At 36.2% G+C, this 20,247-nt stretch overlaps 2 protein-coding genes across 4 annotated transcripts; both read right to left on the reverse strand.

Annotated features, from left to right (window-relative positions):
* Positions 1 to 114: 114 nt before the first annotated feature.
* LOC125231703 (zinc finger protein 62 homolog) lies at positions 115 to 17,387 on the reverse strand. Of its 3 annotated transcripts, XM_048137237.1 has the most exons (7): positions 17,163 to 17,387; positions 7,634 to 7,783; positions 4,593 to 4,698; positions 2,963 to 3,631; positions 2,161 to 2,634; positions 1,842 to 1,917; positions 115 to 1,424 (listed from the first exon to the last, which is right to left on the reverse strand). In XM_048137237.1, the coding sequence occupies exons 2-7, from the start codon at positions 7,739 to 7,741 to the stop codon at positions 452 to 454; spliced, it is 2,406 nt and encodes an 801-aa protein (XP_047993194.1). In that variant the 5' UTR covers positions 7,742 to 7,783; positions 17,163 to 17,387; the 3' UTR covers positions 115 to 451. The 3 variants fall into 3 exon arrangements, with proteins under 3 accessions (XP_047993194.1, XP_047993195.1, XP_047993193.1); XM_048137238.1 differs by lacking the exon at positions 17,163 to 17,387 and having other exon boundaries at positions 1,842 to 1,922; positions 2,166 to 2,634; positions 7,634 to 8,018; XM_048137236.1 differs by lacking the exon at positions 17,163 to 17,387 and having other exon boundaries at positions 7,634 to 8,016.
* Positions 10,950 to 17,163, reverse strand: LOC125231705. The gene is made up of 4 exons (XM_048137239.1): positions 17,014 to 17,163; positions 14,595 to 14,700; positions 13,470 to 13,632; positions 10,950 to 12,345 (listed from the first exon to the last, which is right to left on the reverse strand). Exons 1-4 carry the CDS (start codon positions 17,119 to 17,121, stop codon positions 11,094 to 11,096), a joined length of 1,629 nt encoding a protein of 542 aa, XP_047993196.1. The 5' UTR covers positions 17,122 to 17,163; the 3' UTR covers positions 10,950 to 11,093.
* Positions 17,388 to 20,247: the final 2,860 nt, after the last annotated feature.

Below are 20,247 nucleotides of genomic sequence, written 5' to 3' on the forward strand. Positions count from 1 at the left end.
ATACGGCCGGGAGAGATATATGATATATATTCCTAGTTTGCCATTTTTCTAAATTTCTTGTTGGACAGTATGTTCTAGGGTAGTTTAGGAGAATATCTAAAAAAAGTTTAAGACTGTATACACTTGTATAATTTATTAATTCATTCCATGATCACAATTTATTTATCTAGCTTATGAGTGTAATAGTCGTAATAGATACAGGTCACAGACGTAACAACCTTCCACTCAACTTATATAGAGAGAGATACGCAGTTATATGCATTATATGTATACAACAGAAACTCAGCATGGTGGCTTGAAACATATAAATAAACTTGAAGCGATAGATGACAATTTTAAAATAATCACTAAGAGCACAAGTAGCACAACTCATCATGTACCTACACATGGACCACAATTAATTTAATAGCTTATGCTATACATATATGTATAGCTTTTCGTTATTGAACCATTATTTGGAAGCTTTATTTTTATTACTTTTTCTCGTACCTCTCTTGTTTTTGACGACCCGTTTAAGGCCGGGCTGGTGGAACCGTCGCATGTGCTGCAACATGGACGAGCGCTGCGCGAACGTCATCTGACACCCGGGGCACGCGTGCGGCCGCTCGCCCGTGTGGAGCAACATGTGTCTCGACAGCGAGTCGCGCTTGCCGAACCGACGCTTGCACACCGGACAAGGAAAAGGACGCGTGTGACTGTTCACGTGCTCCGACAACGCACTCCGGGTCTTCAACTTCTTTTTACACTTAGGGCACTCGTACGGCCGCTCCCCGGTATGCATTCTAATATGCGTTATCAGAACGCTCTTGTACTCGAAGGACTTTTTACAGTATTCGCAGCAGTAGGGTTTGTCGATCGCTCGGTCTCGGCTTATCTTGTCGACGTGTTCGGCGGAGTGCGCCTCCCACTGTAGCGCGTCGGTGAATTTTTTATGACAGAACGCGCACTCGTGCATCGCGTTATCGTGAGTTCTCACGTGAGCGAGGAAATCCTCGTTCGAGGTGAGAATTTTACTACAGACGTAGCAGGGGAACTCTTCTCTCTGTTCGTGTTCGCGTTCGTTATGTCGCTTCAAATGTATCAGCAACCGGTAGGTCTCGTCGCAATGAGTACACGAGAAGATGTCGTCCCTGGTGTGTTTGTCGGCGTGCCTGGACAGGTGCGAGAGGAGCGGGAAGCGCTGCAGACACACGGGGCAGGGGTGGAGGCGCTCGCGCAGGTGCGTGTTGAGGTGCGCGGCGTACTTGTAGTGGGAGCGGAAGGAGCGGCCGCACAGCGCGCAGGCGAGCGCCGCGCCGGCGGCGGCGTGCGCGCGCCGGTGCGCCAGCAGCAGGTAGTGGTGCGGGAAGGCGGCGCCGCACTCCACGCACGCGTGCCTCCTGGCCACGCGGTGCGCGACACGCACGTGCATGCCCAGCCCGACCCTAGTAGATAGATACAATTTTATTGCTAATATTAGGGCCAGTTGCATCAACTACATTTGACAGACACATCGTCACGCGGCAGACGTCTATGGAACATCGCATACGATAAACGCTTTCACGTTGACAGATGGTTTGATGCGACCGGCCCTTAATCGTACAAAGGGCATTCCTCGAGAACGTCGCTAACGATATGCTTTCGCCTTGTATGACGGCTACTTCGATGAAATCTGTAAATCTCGAGAAAATACTGTCAATTTGTTAACAAAGTCATGAAAGGATGTCGGACACGACTTCGCTTTCTTAGCGTCTTCAGACGTATTACAAGAATTGCGTGTCGTAAGCGGCATTCTCGTGGAACGCCCTGAAGTCTCATATCATACATTACAAAAGATAATTCACTCATTGGATTCACATTACCTGCCCCTGAAGTTTTTGCCGCACATGTCGCAGACAAGCCTTGGATCGGGAGGTACCTCTTCTTGCAGGAGCCTCGCTGCAATGGAATGAATTAGAATGTTAGATTTGAACGCGGACTTCGTTAGAGCTTTGTGTTGTTAAAAATAATAGAGATTAGAGCATAATTATATCAAACTGAAAAATACTTGCCATTATGTTAACCAATTTAAGGACAGCCTCAAAAACAGGCAATAATGGTCTTATGTAACAAAAAAAATAACGCCTCAGTATTCATTCATTTCTATAATTAAAATAAACACTATAATTATGTAGTTTTTACCTAAAGGGTTACTAACTGCTAGAAGAAAACATTTCTTCATTGTAACAGGATCTGTTTGTTTCCTTCCATATGTTTTTAGAATTTTAGGCATATTCATAACTCTTCTTACTTGTATTTTTTCTGGTAGAGGACTTTTACTTTGAATGGTATCTACCGGAGACACAATAATATCCTTTGTTTTGCTGCTAGCAGTTTTTTCAATCTTATTCTTTACTCCAATGCTGCTAGTGGTTTCAGGATTCTTCTTTTTTACTTCAGTGGCTGTTCTAGCTATAGGAATCTTATATTTTATTTCAATGTTGCTTGAAGATACTGCAGTCTCATCTTTCACTTCAATTTTGTTAATAATTACTGGGATTTCATCTTTTGCTGCACTGCTGCTAATTTTTTTTTCATCTTTTACCTCGGGACAATCCTCTGAGTCACTAACTGCCTCTTCTTTAATATGAATTTCTTCAGTGATCAATATTTTGTCTGAAATAAAAAATATAAATTATATTCAAGTGCTTGCAAGTACACTATACCTATTACCTACTCCGAATGTTTATACATACATACATTAGAAAGAAGGTAAGTAAACTTGACATTTTAAATAAGTCACAGCAAATTTCACATCACATCTACCGACCACTATTTTATCGTCATTTTATATTATTGTGTTTTTGAAGATATACTGCGCCTTTTCAATAGACATACATTAATTACCATTTATATACTGGAAGAAAAAAAATATTAACAATGATTTCTGTTGAACAAAAATGTAGTAAAATTTCGGACTAAGTAAAATTTAATTTGCACTTACTTTGTAGAATTTGAACACCTGGAAGTTTAAAAGTTCGTTGTAGTTGTTGGATGGGAACAATTTTAAGACCACTCTGGTCCAGCCTTAGTTTTTCACTACACCTTGGGTCCTTTTTGCGAATTATATTATTGCAATTCATTTCTTCAGCCTTTGGTTTTATTTCTGTAGTCAGCTCATTTTCAGATTTCAAACTATTTGATGGTAACCCATCTATATGTTCTTCTATGTTCGAATATTGTGAATCGTCACCTGGTTCTATTTTAATTGCGGTTTGTGCACTTTCTAGCATATATTTATTGATGATGCTTTCATCTGAACCTGTATCTACAATTTCTTCTTTGACTTTAATGGTATCAACATTGTTTGAGTTTATTTGGTAAGTTTCTTTGTGTATGGCTACATTTTCTTTAATTTTGTCATGATTGTTTCTTTTAGCATATTTTTTACAAATTTGGTCCAAATTATAATTTACATCTGAAGCTATATTTTCTACTTTAATTTCAACACCCTCTTGTATGACTTCATTCAGTGATACAGGTTTTTCTTCAGTTTTAACATGATTTTCAATTTTAACATCAACATCCATGATTTCAATATCATAAAGTCTTCCCATGATTTCTTCATGATTATTGACTAAGGATGTGCAATTTGTTTGTTCATTATTTTGCTCTGAAAAAATATGATACAGTATATTATTTTCTAGATTTAAAACATTTTCTCTTTTTTAACCCCCGACGCAAAAACGACGGGGTGTTATAAGTTTGACGTGTCTGTCTGTCTGTGGCATCGTAGCTCCCGAACGGATGAACCAATTTAGATTTAGTTTTTTTTATTTGAAAGCTGCGTTAGTCGGGAGTGTTCTTAGCCATGTTTCATGAAAATCGGTCCACTAGGTCGCGGTCGGGGGTTTTTCAAAATTTTAATTTTTTCAAATCAACGTTCATCAAAATTCAAATCAAGACAGACAGACAGACACGTCAAACTTATAACACCCCTTCGTTTTTGCGTGGGGGTTAAAAATTCATTATACGCGATTTAATCGGCTTCCGTAGTTTTATTTCATATATATATAAAAATCTTCTCCCAATTCATCTCCCTCCGGAAAACCCCCCAATATGCTGAACTTATTCTCTGGGCATAGGAAAAGCCCGCCCTAGGGTCACCTGAGATGCCCACTAGCCGAACTGACACCTCTGTGTTTCCACTGCAAGCGCTGTAAACTCGTATTCATTCATTAAGAACAACTACTTGCGACGCTTGAGAGTCTGTGCCAGACCCAGGCTTCTGCGTAGACCCTTCAATCAACGCTAAAGGGCTCCTTGGCATCAGGATGCAGCCATCAATCTTCTTGCCGTCCCCTTCAGAGGCCCGATGGCTCCAAAGTGAAGAATGGTGCCAAGGTTGCGAGAAGCAAGTGCATGTAACCATTAAAATATAAAAGTATAAGTTTCCACATTCTTGTCTTTCTTCTTTACTTTTCATTTTATTTGTCTTTTTAGTTATTTGTGGTCCCTGATAGGGTAAAGGCCTCCTCCAAGCTTTGCCATTTTACTCTGTTCTGAGCGGTGTCCATCCAGTTGGAGGTTAAGGAACTGGATGGATATTTATTTATTATAAGAAATCAAGTCACCTGGGGATGTGGCAGCAACATTTGTACTGGTTGTACTGGCCAGTTGGCAGTTATTTAGTGACTCTACAGTATCTGCCTTTTTCTTTCTTGTATACTGCCTTATTATCTGCAAATTTAAATGTTTCTCTTTTCAGTCCATTTCTTAAGAGTAAAAGAAAAAAATATACAGTTAAAAACACTGCAGTGTAGCAAAGTTTGTCATCTTTATTACAATAATATTAATAGCTGCAAGATCTTTACCTTATTAACAAAACATAGAAATTTATTAGATCTAGTTCTTCATTTCTTATTTGAATTGTGTATGGTTTCAGTAGTGATAACGTACATTATTATCAAATTCAATTGAAGGTGATTGATTATACAGAGAGCATATTATATGAAAATCTTCTGATTTACATATATGGGTTGTATTTCCTAGGCTTGTTTCGCATCCAAAAAAACGTGTGTTTCCTGGTGAATCGCGATAAATTGAGATTAGAGATGGGCCGAATATTTGGTAAATATTCGGTATCCAGCATATTCATAAGTTTTTCAATGTTCGTATTCGGCCGAATAGTTCGGTTATATTGCTGAATACTTACCGCATAAACAAAGTAAATAAATAGCGTAAGTTGTTTGGTAATTCATGGGAAAATTACATACATGGTTTCAGCTCAACCTGCTGACAATAAACGCCTCTAAAACATCGTACATGATATTTAAATCCAAAACTAAAAAATATCCTACATTTAACCCATTAACTGTTAACAATACCTTAATCAAACAATCGGCACAAGAGAAGTACCTAGGTCTCATACTAGATGATGGCCTTACGTGGACTGCTCACATAAAACAAATTAAGTCAAAGTTGATTTCTATTCTGGCATCCATTAGAAATATTGTTACTTTAATTCCTTACCAAGTACGCTGTAATATATATAATTCACTGATAAAATCCCGGTTGAACTATCTTATCGAAGTTTGGGGCAGTGCCTGTAAAACTAATCTTAAAGAAATCCAAATAATCCAAAACAAATTAATAAAAAAACTTTTTCATTTTGATCATTTAACACCTACAACAACAGTTTATTCCAAAACTAAGCTAATGAGCATAAATCAACTATATTTTTACAATACCAATTTACTAATAAGGAACATACTGCACAAAGAAGTACACTGTCAAATCTCATTTAAAACCAACAAAGAAAGTGGCAAAAGAAATCTTCGAAGTGCAAACAATCTATGCTTACCCTTTGCGCGGACTAAAAACTTCGGTAATAAAAATTTTACATACCAAGGTGCACGAATGTATAACGACCTTCCCAAAAATATAAAAGACGCACCAAGTTTACCAATCTTTAAAAATAAATTAAAATCACATATACTTTCTGAAATTCCGATTATCTAAATACGGCCCTGACAAACGCAATGTCTTATCACCAGGCTTAGCAACCGGCCGGTTCCGATCACCCGGTGCCGTGCCACCGCGTAAAATATTAACATAAATTCAGCTACCTACCACACACATATCTTTTTTTTCCAAAAGAGAAAAAAAAACATGTTTATGTGATATATATATGTTTTGAGAAATATTCTATTTTTTGGTAGAATAAGTAGTTAGTTTTATTTAAGTAATAACTTTGTTTAATTATTTATTTTAACATATTATGTACCTATGCATGTAGGCGCTCACTACATTTGTAAAATACCTTTACTCATAGCTGGGCACCGTTAATCAAATAGTTAACTTCGTTAATCGCTAATCCGTTACTAAAAAAGTTAACTTCGTTAATCGTTAAAGCGATACATTTCGACAAATTTAACGTAAGTTAAAGTTAATTGATAATCCGTTAACACGTGAAAAAAAAAATAACTTTTCTTTAAATATTTAGTTGCATCAGTATCCACTATAACGTATTATATTTCTGTAAAAGCCCGAAGTACAGCTAGCCTATTGAACTCTAGGCTGCACGTGGAAGGCAGTGATCGCGCCTGAGCTACTGCCAAGAGGTGTGTCAGGAGAGATGCTGGCGGTGACTGTTGTGGCACTTTGGGCGGTAGAGGCTAGGGAAGCGAATGTGGTCGTAAATAAGGCTCGAATTTGCTGCCCTATCACTACAACAGTCGCCATGGTAAAGCTTAGGATTCACCGAATCAAAGTTAGTAAAAGCAAATCCACGTGAAGAATCCTTTTTTAGGTAATATTTCGGACTTTTAGCAATCGACATCGGTAAAACCTAGGATTTACCGGCAAATCATAGGATTTGCCGTACTTCGGGCTGTTATAGTAGCGTTCAGAACGTGTTTTTCGCAACGCAGATGGCGCCTGTGCCCTACTAGATTAACGATTAACGGACTCGGAGAAATTTAACGGAAGTTAACGAGTCCGTTAACATTTTTTCAAGTTAACTTAAAAGTTAATCCGTTAATCGAAATGTTAACTTCGTTAATTAACGATTAACGGATTAACGAGTTAATGCCCAGCTATGCCTTTACTCATTAAGTGAAATGTAATTATTTCTTTTGAGTTAATAAATGTCTTTAACCAGAGAAAATGACATCCTATTTCAGGATTCTAAGGACTAAAGGGGGTTATAAATGCGTTAAATATAAGTACCTACAATAATTATGTAAAAAAGTAAAAATAACATAGCTTAAGAAACAAAAATCTAAATTTTCTTATGCACTAAATTATAGGAACACTAAGAGCCTTAGTTAGTACCCAATGTACCCATTAACCAATTTTTTAACTCTAAGCTAAGATTTAAAATATGGTGGAACCAAATATTCGGCCGAATGTTCGGTTCGGTAACAGCTGAACAGAATGTTCGGCCGAATATTCGTATTCGGCAAAGTCCGTATTCGGCCCATCTCTAATTGAGATAATTTGTCCTTGAAATAACAACATTGTGGAAATTGCACATAGTTCGAATTTCAAAAACCAGTTTGCTCAACTTATCGGGTTTCACCAGTAAACCCTCGGTGTGCTAATTTCATGTATTACTTGTAAAATTGGGAAGGTTTTCTGGCTGCGGCGTGGGTGAAAAGGAAGCTTTAGTTACCTTAGGAACTATTAAAGAGTCCTTATCAGGTTGCCAAAGAAGGTGCTGATGCGACGGTTTCTTCTTTGTTTCATTTGCTGTCGGTGTGGATTTAGCAAGTGGTTTCATCGTGTTAGAACTTGAATGAAGCGTAGTAGGTTGTTCACAGATTTGTGTTCCTGTTTTGTTATTTTATCAATATAAAGTCAAAGAATAACCACCGGATACTCATGTTTTGTGAGTTGTGTTTAGATAGTGTTCTCTTTTAAATAAGAATATGATTTAAAGCAAAATATCTTGTTGTAGTTTAGTATTCTTATAAAAAAATACTTGTGCTGCGGTAACAAATACATATAATAACCGATCGTCCTCAATTCAACTCTCCATTTCTAAAGAATAGAATCTCAAGATATTTTGACATTGACTTTTTTTTTTTTTTTAATGGCATCGCGCTCCTGGCGCATTTAGCCAGCCGAGTAAGGCTTCCCACAGACAGTCTTAAAAATTCATAATCTTAAAAAAAACTTGTATGCAATCTGACAGTTCAAATCTGTCAGTGTCAGTTTGAACTGTCAGATTGCATACAAGTTTTTTTTAAGATTATGAATTTTTAAGACTGTCTGTGGGAAGCCTAAAACGGGGAAACGGAATTAAAGGATTATTAAATAAACGGAAAATACGGAATTTTGGGGAGAGGATCAGGAAAAGGTGACATATTATTTGGCGACCGGTCTGGCGCAGTCGGTAGTGACCCTGCCTACTGCGCCGCGGTCCCGGGTTCGAATCCCGGTAAGGGCATTTATTTGTGTGATGAGCACAGATATTTGTTCCTGAGTCATGGATGTTTTCTATGTATACAAGTATTTATATATTATATTAATATATCGTTGTCTGAGTACCCACAACACAAGCCTTCTTGAGCTTACCGTGGGCCTCAGTCAATCTGTGTAAGAATGTCCTATAATATTTATTTATTTATTATGTTAAAGTTTGATATTATGGCTAGAAATAAATGAATATAATGATTTAAATACATATGGGGAAGAATCAGAAATGAGAAGTAATGATGTAATAGTAGAGGGAAATGGAACTTTTAAATCTGACAGTTGATTCATCAACATAGTACGGTCATATAGGTTACATGAAAAGAAAATATGATTTGATTTGGCGTGATATTTCGGGTGCGTTCCGTTTTATCAAACTTGTGGGCATTGCACACGGGACGTGTAACGTGAATTTCCCGAATGTTATACTTTTCAACACACTTGCTCGTAATATTGATCTAATGAAACCCTTTTAGGCTCATAAGTCACGAAATTATTATTTTTTTTTTGTCATGTTAGCTAGCACTTTCACTGTAATATTAGCCAGTTGGGCCATAATAGTATAATAGTGAGTGAGTTTAGTGAAACGTCCCACTTTGTCGGTTCTAGTTACGGAGCTACGGGCAGTTTAGTGAAATATGGCAAAACCTACCGAAAATCGGTTTTCAATAAAAACTGATTAATAAGACTCTAATAAAGCTATTATTTTTATGCCGGTGCATAAATGTCAAATTTAAGCACCTTTTCAGGGCCTCAAAGTTTAGTGCCGACCGTCCCACTTTGTCGGTTACATATGAAACCGTGGATATCATACTTGTGACTGTTTTAGGGAAAACTTCTTGATGACGCTAGATGTCACTACAAATAACTTGCATTTACTGAATGGAGTTACAACTCTTCTTTCCTTACTTATTCCTCTATGCTTTTTTAACCCCCGACGCAAAAACGACGGGGTGTTATAAGTTTGACGTGTTTGTGTGTATGTCTGTCTGTGTGTTTGTCTGTCTGTCTGTGGCATCGTAGCTCTCGAACGGATGAAGCGATTTTGATTTAGTTTTTTTTGACTGAAAGCTGAGTTAGTCGGGAGTGTTCTTAGCCATGTTTCATGAAAATCGGTCTACTATGTCGCGGTCGGGGGTTTTCTCAAAAATTTAATTTTACAGACTATAGTCGGTGGAAATATGGAAAATAATAAAACTACATAATAAATACACAGGTCTGTATAGTGAAACGTTGATAGTATCATGCAGTAGGTAAAGCCAGAAATATATGTCGACACGCCATCTTGCGGAATTTCATTCGAACTATTTTCTTCATACTATACTGAACTGTCGCCGCATACATCAGAATAACAGCGCCCTCTTGACAATATTTATTCTAAAGCTTTATATGATCGCATAAAAACCCGGCGAGCTAAACCTATTGGTTTATGCTACTTTTGATTCTCAACATACTCAAAAAATCATTTACACTTATAATTATGTTAACCCCCTAAGGCACTAGTCCCACCGCGAGCTAGTAAGCTGTGAGCTATCGGCTAATATAAAAACGAACAAAAGATAATCACTCCCGTGCAAGTCAAAGAGACACGGCGATGTTTATAGTTACTCGCCCAGCGGTGAGCTATCAATATCGCCGTGTCTCTTTTATTTGCACGGGAGTGATTATCTTTAATTCGTTTTTATAGCCGATAGCTCATAGCTTACTAGCTCGCGGTCAGGGCTCGGATACCGGTTAAATTTTCAAACCGTTATCATGTACCTGCGGACAAACCTTTAAACTTCGTTTTCGCTCGAAAAACCGCTATTTTAAACCGGTTTTTAGGAGAACTCTTTCATAAAGGGGTCGTTCGATTAACCGGTTTAGAACAAAATAAACCGGTTTATTCCGCAGCATGATAGGTAATACTGTTTTAACCAAACAAAAAACTCGCTGAGTGAACGTAGGTATTTAGGTGCGTCTCGCCGCTCGTCGAATAAACCGGTTTTTTTCGGTTAAAATAAAGTTCTCGTCGTCGTCGCTCTTTGAAAAGTTCGGAGTAAAATCGAAATAAACCAGTTTTAACCGGTAAAAAATAAGCCGGTTCCGAGCCTTGCTCGCGTTGGCACCAGTGCCTTATAATGTAAACGTACACTAAAGTTATCAAGCCGATAGTTCGTTTGTCCCTTTCCGATTAGTCCGTTTTTACATTATCCGATCCGATATCGGATGTCGGACCGATATACCATACATTACAGGCGCCATCCTAGATTTTTTCCATTGGAATCCTTCCGATATGCGATATCTGATCGTATAATGTGAAAACGGCCTTAGTGTGATAGAAAGGGACAAACGAACTTTATCGGCTAGATAACTTTAGTGAACGTTTATGATTAAGGGCATTTTCAGAATTTGAGACCCCCTAATTAGCGTAAGTTGTTAACAAAAATTAACTCACTGTCAGTTTTGTCACGATAATTAAGCATGAAATATCTATAAAAATTGTTTTTGTGTATTACATAAACTTTAAAAGCGATAATCTACATTTAAATGTGAAAAAAGTAAATTTTATGCTTAATTGTCGTCACAAAACTGACAGCGAGTTAATTTTTGTTAACATACTTACGCTAATTGGGGGGTCCCAAATTCTAAAAATGCCCTTAAGGGACTTAGTTTTCCTAAATCTTTAAAATCAATATATTGCAGTCATTCTCTTGTTCTTTCACTTCATATTCAATATCCTTAACGTTTTTAGGAGAAATGTTAGCTGGAGAGAACGATACTTTCTTAGGAGGGCTTTTAGGTTTATACTGACCAATTTTAGTTTTGACCGGAGGCGTCTTTTTACTGACTTTCACCGTCCTATCATCTTTCTTTGCTAAACTTTTCCCAACGAAATCTTGAAAAGTGTCTATGAATTTAGACTGATTCGGCGAAACATTTTTATTTTCTATAGTAAAAGATCTGTTATTTTTAGGCGTTTTCAAGTTTTCAGTGCTTTGAAAAATTTTGCTTCTTTTAGGAGATATTTCATTCGATAAATCTGATTTTCTTTTAAAATTAGCTAAAGCTAACTTCACATCGTCTTGTAAATTATCTTTATCAGAATCCATTTTTAATACGGAGTTGGAGCTAGTGATTTCATCATCATCATCTTCGACATAGTTGTTTATAACGTCCATCATGTCTAAAGCTTTTCGCATGAGTTTCTTTAGCCCGTTGACATTGATTCTGGCCGCTTCGTTGACAATGGTCTCTGTTATTTTCTGGAACTGTAGATACAGGTCCGGGGTGTTGAGTTTACACGTGTTGCAGACCAATTCGTATTTTTCTCTGCACAGTTGACGATTTTCTTTGACAACCCAATCCGACATCACCTCTAGGTTTGCTGCAGTGATGGGCTTGAGGTCATTCTTGAACCACAGTTTGTCGCAAACCGAGCAAGCGTAGCCAAATTCATTGTCCAGAAAAGTTGATTTAAATCTCTTGATCGAGACCTTCCATTTCGTGTTCCAAGTAGATTGTGCCTGTTGTACTTGTACTAAATCTGAAGAAGTACTTGGTCGTACAGTGGTTTGTACTGGTTCTGCTGCCAAAGTTGACCTGCCAGTTGCAGAAGATGAGGATGCAGTCGTTGATTGTAACCAACCAGCAGATACACGTAGTCTGTAATTGCGTTTTCTTGCGGTCTCCGCTGCTCTCGCAGTAATCACTTCTGCAGGAGTTCTGGACGCTGCAATACGTTGTCTGTACTCACGTTGTCTCTGTGCCTTCGACTTTGGAGCAGCAGTTATTAGTGGTTCAGCGAATGGCATTGCAGACGTTGATACAGCAGCATCTTGCGTCATGTTGCTTGTTGAAGGTGGTGGAAGATCTGTGAGACCCATAGGTTCATCAGGTTGATCTGCCATAGCGTGATTGTTAGCGGTTCTGCAAAAAAATCATCGATATTTTATCAAATTAATTAAGTAATCAAACACTAATAATGATTGATATAGCCATTAAATCTTGTTAATATTTGATAACACACGTTATTTGAATTAAAATTTTCGTAAACGTATCCATACTAATATTATAAATATGAAAGTGTGTGTGTCTGTTTGTTTGTCTGTCTTTCACGGCAAAACGGAGCGACGAATTGACATGATTTTTAGGGTTCCGTAGTCAACTAGGAACCCTTATAGTTTCGCCATGTCTGTCTGTCCGTCCGTCCGTCCGCGGATAATCTCAGTAACCGTTAGCACTAGAAAGAGTAGAAAGCTGAAATTTGGTACCAATATGTATATCAAATCAATCACGCCAACAAAGTGCAAAAATAAAAAATGGAAATAAATGTTTTATTAGGGTAGGCAAAAAAAAAATCAGCCCCCACTTTACATGTAGGGGGGGGGGGGGTCTACATATAAAGTGGGGGCTGATATTTTTTTTCATTTCAACCCCAATGTGTGATATATTGTTGGATAGGTATTTAAAAATGAATAAGGGTTTACTAAGATCGTTTTTTGATAATATTAATATTTTCGGAAATAATCGCTCCTAAAGGAAAAAAAATGCGTCCCCCCCCTCTAACTTTTGAACCATATGTTTAAAAAATATGAAAAAAATCACAAAAGTAGAACTTTATAAAGAATTTCTAGGAAAATTGTTTTGAACTTGATAGGTTCAGTAGTTTTTGAGAAAAATACGGAACCCTACACTGAGCGTGGCCCGACACGCTCTTGGCCGGTTTTTTAAGTAGAGATAGTTGAAGGGTTGGAAAGTGACATAGGCTACTTTTTATCTCTTTCTAACGCGAGCGAAGCCGCGGGCAAAAGCTAGTTAATAATAAATGTTGAAATATATGTACTTGTAGTATTAACTTACATCATCATCACTAAATATGTCCTGGGACAATTGAATTACTCGCTCCTATGAGGTGGTTGAGTTGAGAATGAGGAGTCATCGTCATGATCCTTGTTTTTTTTTCTTCTTCTTGAAAATTCAATAATGACTCCTCTAGATGTTCAATATCTTCAAAAGAAATCTAAAAGACTAACATAATTTAAAAATCATACCTATCTAATATGACTTCATTCAGTGATACAGGTTTTTCTTCAGTTTTAACATGATTTTCAATTTTAACATCAACATCCATGATTTCAATATCATAAAGTCTTCCCATGATTTCTTCATGATTATTGACTAAGGATGTGCAATTTGTTTGTTCATTATTTTGCTCTGAAAAAATATGATACAGTATATTATTTTCTAGATTTAAAACATTTTCTCTTTTTTAACCCCTGATGCAAAAACGACGGGGTGTTATAAGTTTGACGTGTCTGTCTGTCTGTGGCATCGTAGCTCCCGAACGGATGAACCGATTTAGATTTAGTTTTTTTTATTTGAAAGCTGTGTTAGTCGGGAGTGTTCTTAGCCATGTTTCATGAAAATCGGTCCACTAGGTCGCGGTCGGGGGTTTTTCAAAATTTTAATTTTTTCAAATCAACGTTCATCAAAATTCAAATCAAGACAGACAGACAGACACGTCAAACTTATAACACCCCTTCGTTTTTGCGTGGGGGGTTAAAAATTCATTATACGCGATTTAATCGGCTTCCGTAGTTTTATTTCATATATATATAAAAATCTTCTCCCAATTCATCTCCCTCCGGAAAACCCCCCAATATGCTGAACTTATTCTCTGGGCATAGGAAAAGCCCGCCCTAGGGTCACCTGAGATGCCCACTAGCCGAACTGACACCTCTGTGTTTCCACTGCAAGCGCTGTAAACTCGTATTCATTCATTAAGAACAACTACTTGCGACGCTTGAGAGTCTGTGCCAGACCCAGGCTTCTGCGTAGAACCTTCAATCAACGCTAAAGGGCTCCTTGGCACCAGGGTGCAGCCATCAATCTTCTTGCCGTCCCCTTCAGAGGCCCGATGGCTCCAAAGTGAAGAATGGTGCCAAGGTTGCGAGAAGCAAGTGCATGTAACCATTAAAATATAAAAGTATAAGTTTCCACATTCTTGTCTTTCTTCTTTACTTTTCATTTTATTTGTCTTTTTAGTTATTTGTGGTCCCTGATAGGGTAAAGGCCTCCTCCAAGCTTTGCCATTTTACTCTGTTCTGAGCGGTGTCCATCCAGTTGGAGGTTAAGGAACTGGATGAATATTTATTTATTATAAGAAATCAAGTCACCTGGGGATGTGGCAGCAACATTTGTACTGGTTGTACTGGCCAGTTGGCAGTTATTTAGTGACTCTACAGTATCTGCCTTTTTCTTTCTTGTATACTGCCTTATTATCTGCAAATTTAAATGTTTCTCTTTTCAGTCCATTTCTTAAGAGTAAAAGAAAAAAAATATAGTTAAAAAACACTGCAGTGTAGCAAAGTTTGTCATCTTTATTACAATAATATTAATAGCTGCAAGATCTTTACCTTATTAACAAAACATAGAAATTTATTAGATCTAGTTCTTCATTTCTTATTTGAATTGTGTATGGTTTCAGTAGTGATAACGTACATTATTATCAAATTCAATTGAAGGTGATTGATTATACAGAGAGCATATTATATGAAAATCTTCTGATTTACATATATGGGTTGTATTTCCTAGGCTTGTTTCGCATCCAAAAAAACGTGTGTCGAGGGTTTCCTGGTGAATCGCGATAAATTGAGATTAGAGATGGGCCGAATATTCGGTAAATATTCGGTATTCGGCATATTCATAAGTTTTTCAATGTTCGTATTCGGCCGAATAGTTCGGTTATATTGCCGAATATTTACCGAATAAACAAAGTAAATAAATAGCGTAAGTTGTTTCGTAATTCATGAGAAAATGACATCCTATTTCAGGATTCTAAGGGTCCCCCCACATCTAGCGTCTCGCGAGCGTCGCGTCGGGCCAACTGTATGGGCAAAGCCTGACGCCGCGTCGATGCGACGTCGACGCAGCGTCTTTTTCCATACAGTTGGCCCGACGCGACGCTCGCGAGACGCTAGATGTGGGGGGACCCTAAGGACCAAAGGGGGTTATAAATGGGTTAAATATAAGTACCTACAATAATTATGTAACAAAGTAAAAATAACATAGCTTAAGAAACAAAAATCTAAATTTTCTTATGCACTAAATTATAGGAACACTAAGAGCCTTAGTTAGTACCCAATGTACCCATTAACCAATTTTTTAACTCTAAGCTAAGATTTAAAATATGGTGGAACCGAATATTCGGTTCGGTAACAGCTGAACCGAATGTTCGGCCAAATATTCGTATTCGGCAAAGTCCGTATTCGGCCCATCTCTAAAATTGAGATAATTTGTCCTTGAAATAACAACATTGTGGAAATTGCACATAGTTCGAATTTCAAAAACCAGTTTGCTCAACTTATCGGGTTTCACCAGTAAACCAAGTGAACCTCCTAGGCTTACAACTGGACACGGCCTTAAATTGGAAAGGGCATAAACAAAATTTAAAAACAAAATTTTCGCGCTTCGTCTACGCGCTAAGCATAACAAAAAGAAGCACAAGCATAGAATGCGCGCGCACCGCATATTATGCCTACGCCTATGCCTGGCTTCGATATGGAGTGATCCTTTGGGGAGATAGCGTAAATGCTCACGAAATGTTTCTTGAACAAAAAAAATGTCTGCATATTATCATGAATGTTCATTTACCAGAAAACTGCAAAGACTACTTTATACATATGAATTTCTTGACTCTACCATGCATATACATATACGAAATTAGTATGTTTGTAAGGAAGCACATATTTATGTATGAGTTCCAAAAAAGTGCACGACGTCAGAATAAGCTCGCAACCCCAGAATCTAAACTGACTATTTACAAACAAGGACCTTACTATCAATCAATATTAATATATTCATATTTATTCATATTGCACATATACATTATTACATTTCAAGGAATTCATTGATGTCATAGAAGGCATTATCAATAAGCCATTTTTTAATTTATTGTAAGATACATTATCATTGGATATAGCGGTTATTTGTTCGGGGATACAATTATAAATTTTAGGGCCAATAGCATAGGTCGTTTTGGTAGATTTGGTCAGTCTGAAGTTAGATGTTTCGAGCACACCCCTGTTCCTGTATATATAACAAAATACCTGATTTTATAAAGGCGGAAAGCAAACTGAGCATGTTTAGTCAAAAGTTAAAGAGTTTTCTTATTTATAAAGCTTATTACTCAATTAAGGAATATATGAATGACAATTTTTGTACTGATGTTTATTAATGTGCATAATTATAATAATTATAAATATTGCTGACATATTGTATAGTTGAAATCTTAATTATTGCTAAAACCTTGAATGTATATTAAGTATTTAATATTTTTTTTTTTCTCTTTTTAATGCATGATAATGATAATATTTATATTTATATAAACTTAGTATTTAGAATGTTTTTGCAATGCCCTGACAGGGTATCATGTACCTCCTACTTTACAAATAACAACAATGTATTGTAATGTACCTGATAAAGCAAATAAATGAAACTGAAACTGAAACCCTCGGTGTGCTAATTTCATGTATTACTTGTAAAATTGGGAAGGTTTTCTGGCTGCGGCGTGGGTGAAAAGGAAGCTTTAGTTACCTTAGGGACTATTAAAGGGTCCTTATCAGGTTGCCAAAGAAGGTGCTGACGCGACGGTTTCTTCTTTGTTTCATTTGCTGTCGGTGTGGATTTAGCAAGTGGTTTCATCGTGTTAGAACTTGAATGAAGCGTAGTAGGTTGTTCACAATTTTTGTTCCACTTAATATGAACTGTTTTGTTATTTTATCAATATAAAGTCAAAGAATAACCACCGGATACTCATGTTTTGTGAGTTGTGTTTAGATAGTGTTCTCTTTTAAATAAGAATATGATTTAAAGCAAAATATCTTGTTGTAGTTTAGTATTCTTATAAAAAAAATACTTGTATAGATCTGCGGTAACAAATACATATAATAAAAACCGATCGTCCTCAATTCAACTCTCCACTTCTAAAGAATTAAAAGAATAGAATCTCAAGATATTTTGACATTGACGTTTGATTTGGCGTGATATTTCGGGTGCGTTCCGTTTTATCAAACTTGTGGGCATTGCACACGGGACGTGTAACGTGAATTTCCCGAATGTTATACTTTTCAACACACTTGCTCGTAATATTGATCTAATGAAACCAGTATAATAGTGAGTGAGTTTAGTGAAACGTCCCACTTTGTCGTTTCTATAGCCTGTCAACCAAATTTTGGCAGTAGCAATGCACATCAAACTAAAGTATGGTATCCCTATGAAACGAACAAAAACCAGCAATGTACGTACAGATATTTAGTTACGGAGCTACGGGCAGTTTAGTGAAATATGGCAAAACATACCGAAAATCGGTTTTCAATAAAAACTGATTAATAAGACTCTAATAAAACTATTATTTTGATGCCGGTGCATAAATGTCAAATTTAAGCACCTTTTCAGGGCCTCAAAGTTTAGTGCCGACCGTCCCACTTTGTCGGTTACATATGAATATCATACTTGTGACTGTTTTAGGGAAAACTTCTTACTTTTTCAATGAGTAATTTTATTGTAATATAACAAAACTTAAGCTATCTTTTGGTGAAAGAATTATGTCTGTATGTCAAATAGTTATTTTTTTTAATGTATTCAAATATTGCAAAAGTGAAAAAGCGACAACTGTTATACTTTGAGACGGCAAAAAACACACTTGTACTTTGAAGTTATGGAGTGATGGGTATCAAATAAATCGCCACACTTTAAGGATTTCAAAATAGTCAAAATCATGTATGTGACCTTGACAGTTTTCTGAAGCTAAAAAGACCGAAATAGTTCTATGGATCTCTTCAGTCAAAAATATAATTTATTATATTCTTGTGGCTCTGGGCTGAGCTGTGGGGCCGGTCAAGATTACGTAAGCAAAGAGGGGTGGGGTTTTTTTGCTTTTCTTATTTTTAATTTTTTAATGACATGGGAGGTAGGGGGGAGGGGTCTAGATGATGATTACGTAATTACGCGACCGTCGCCCACGCAAGACACGGCGTAACACTTTACTTTATCATAGAATCTGGTCACTGGTCATAGAATCTCATGAAAATAAAATACAGAATAATAATGAGTTATTTAAAAGTTTTATTTCGTCTATTTCGATATATATGACTTATGATTAGTTTAGTACCTAATACCTATTGTTATTAACTAGATTATAGACTTTTAAACTTTTATAAATTAAAAATATATTATTATCACAAACATTTTCATGGATTCGAAAAACATGACAGCTACGATTTAAAAGTTGATTTTATACTTGTACTCTATTTTCAGCGTGTGGACTACTAGACCGACAAAGTGGGTCACTAAACTTGAGTCAAAAATAAATTCAGTTCAAATTCCGTAAAAATAGATCAAACAAACGACATTAGTATCAATGACTATTATGTTAATAATAATAAACCTTTATATCATAAATAAAATGTGTTTAATATACCACACACATGTATTTCACTGAACAAGCAATAAAGTTTAGTAAACCGACAAAGTGGGACGCTCCCTACAGAAAATCACTAAACTTTATTTGCATAAAAAAATACTTAATATTTGATGTTTTCATACTTTTTATGCTTGATCAGTGTGTTTTTAAGTAATCATATGTTTTAAATTGATATACATAGGTAATTTGTATTTTTTTAATATTATATTTTCAAATATATCTTTATTAACTTTTTAATATAATGACTAACTTAGGGCATTCATAGAATTATTTCTACTTTTTTTAGCATAAGAATACATTTATAAATACAATTTTAATGATAAAACTGCATGTTGCGCTTAGGGTTGCCAACTTTTTTTTAGGGAAATATAGTATTTTAGAAAATTCCATCTAAAAAATATAGTACACCGAAATAAAATATAGTACGGTACACATAATCGATAACCAAGTCGTAGAGATCGTTCTTTCTGTCCACTCTAAGGGGCTCCATTCGGTTTTCATCGATTTTTGACAAGTTTTGTGTTGCATTGGTTCTCTTATTTAAGTATCGTCGAAAGTTGTATGGCCGAATATCACTTCCCAACTCACGTTTCGCGCAATTTTATTCCGCCGAATGTTCATTTCCCAACTTATTATTTTATTTGCCAAGCTCACATTTACCAACTTAACATTTGGCCTTTTTTAAAAAGCAAACTTTCATGTTGTCGAATGTTTTACTTAGCGTAATATATAACTAGTTGTACCAAATGCTTTATTGAACACCAACAATATATATGGCGTATTTAGAAAAATATGCAATATTGAGTCTTCTATCACTTTCTACATTTATTGACAGGTATGCAATTTTTACTTACGTACCTATTAATATTCTTTTAATTTCAATAGTTACCTACTTACTTTTTTTACAAGACCCATATTTAAAAAAAATATACCCATAATATTATAAGTACTTATATTTTTTATGAAATTAGACATTGTTTTAAAAACATTTTTACTTCAATGAAATCTAGACTTTTATAAAAATGCAAAGCGATTTTAATTTTAAACTAATTAAGACAAAAATTTTGACCAAAGAACCAGTTTCGGTCCTAAAATAGTTCAACTTTGATGCTAAATATCACAGAATCAATGAGCTGTGAAGTAGGTACCTAATTATGGGATGCTAGTTTGTTTAAAGACGATTCTGTTAATATGATATGCTTTAGAAACTATCGTAATATTCATAATACCAATGGATTCAAATTTAAGCTCATCGGAGTAGAGAATCCCCTTAAGAAATGTCGTTATTAAATATATCATGGAAAAAATACAAATGTTTTCAAACAACGGTGGCTTTATACGTAACT

Source organism: Leguminivora glycinivorella, chromosome 12 (genome assembly GCF_023078275.1).
Source record: "Leguminivora glycinivorella isolate SPB_JAAS2020 chromosome 12, LegGlyc_1.1, whole genome shotgun sequence".
Classification (NCBI taxonomy): domain Eukaryota; kingdom Metazoa; phylum Arthropoda; class Insecta; order Lepidoptera; family Tortricidae; genus Leguminivora; species Leguminivora glycinivorella.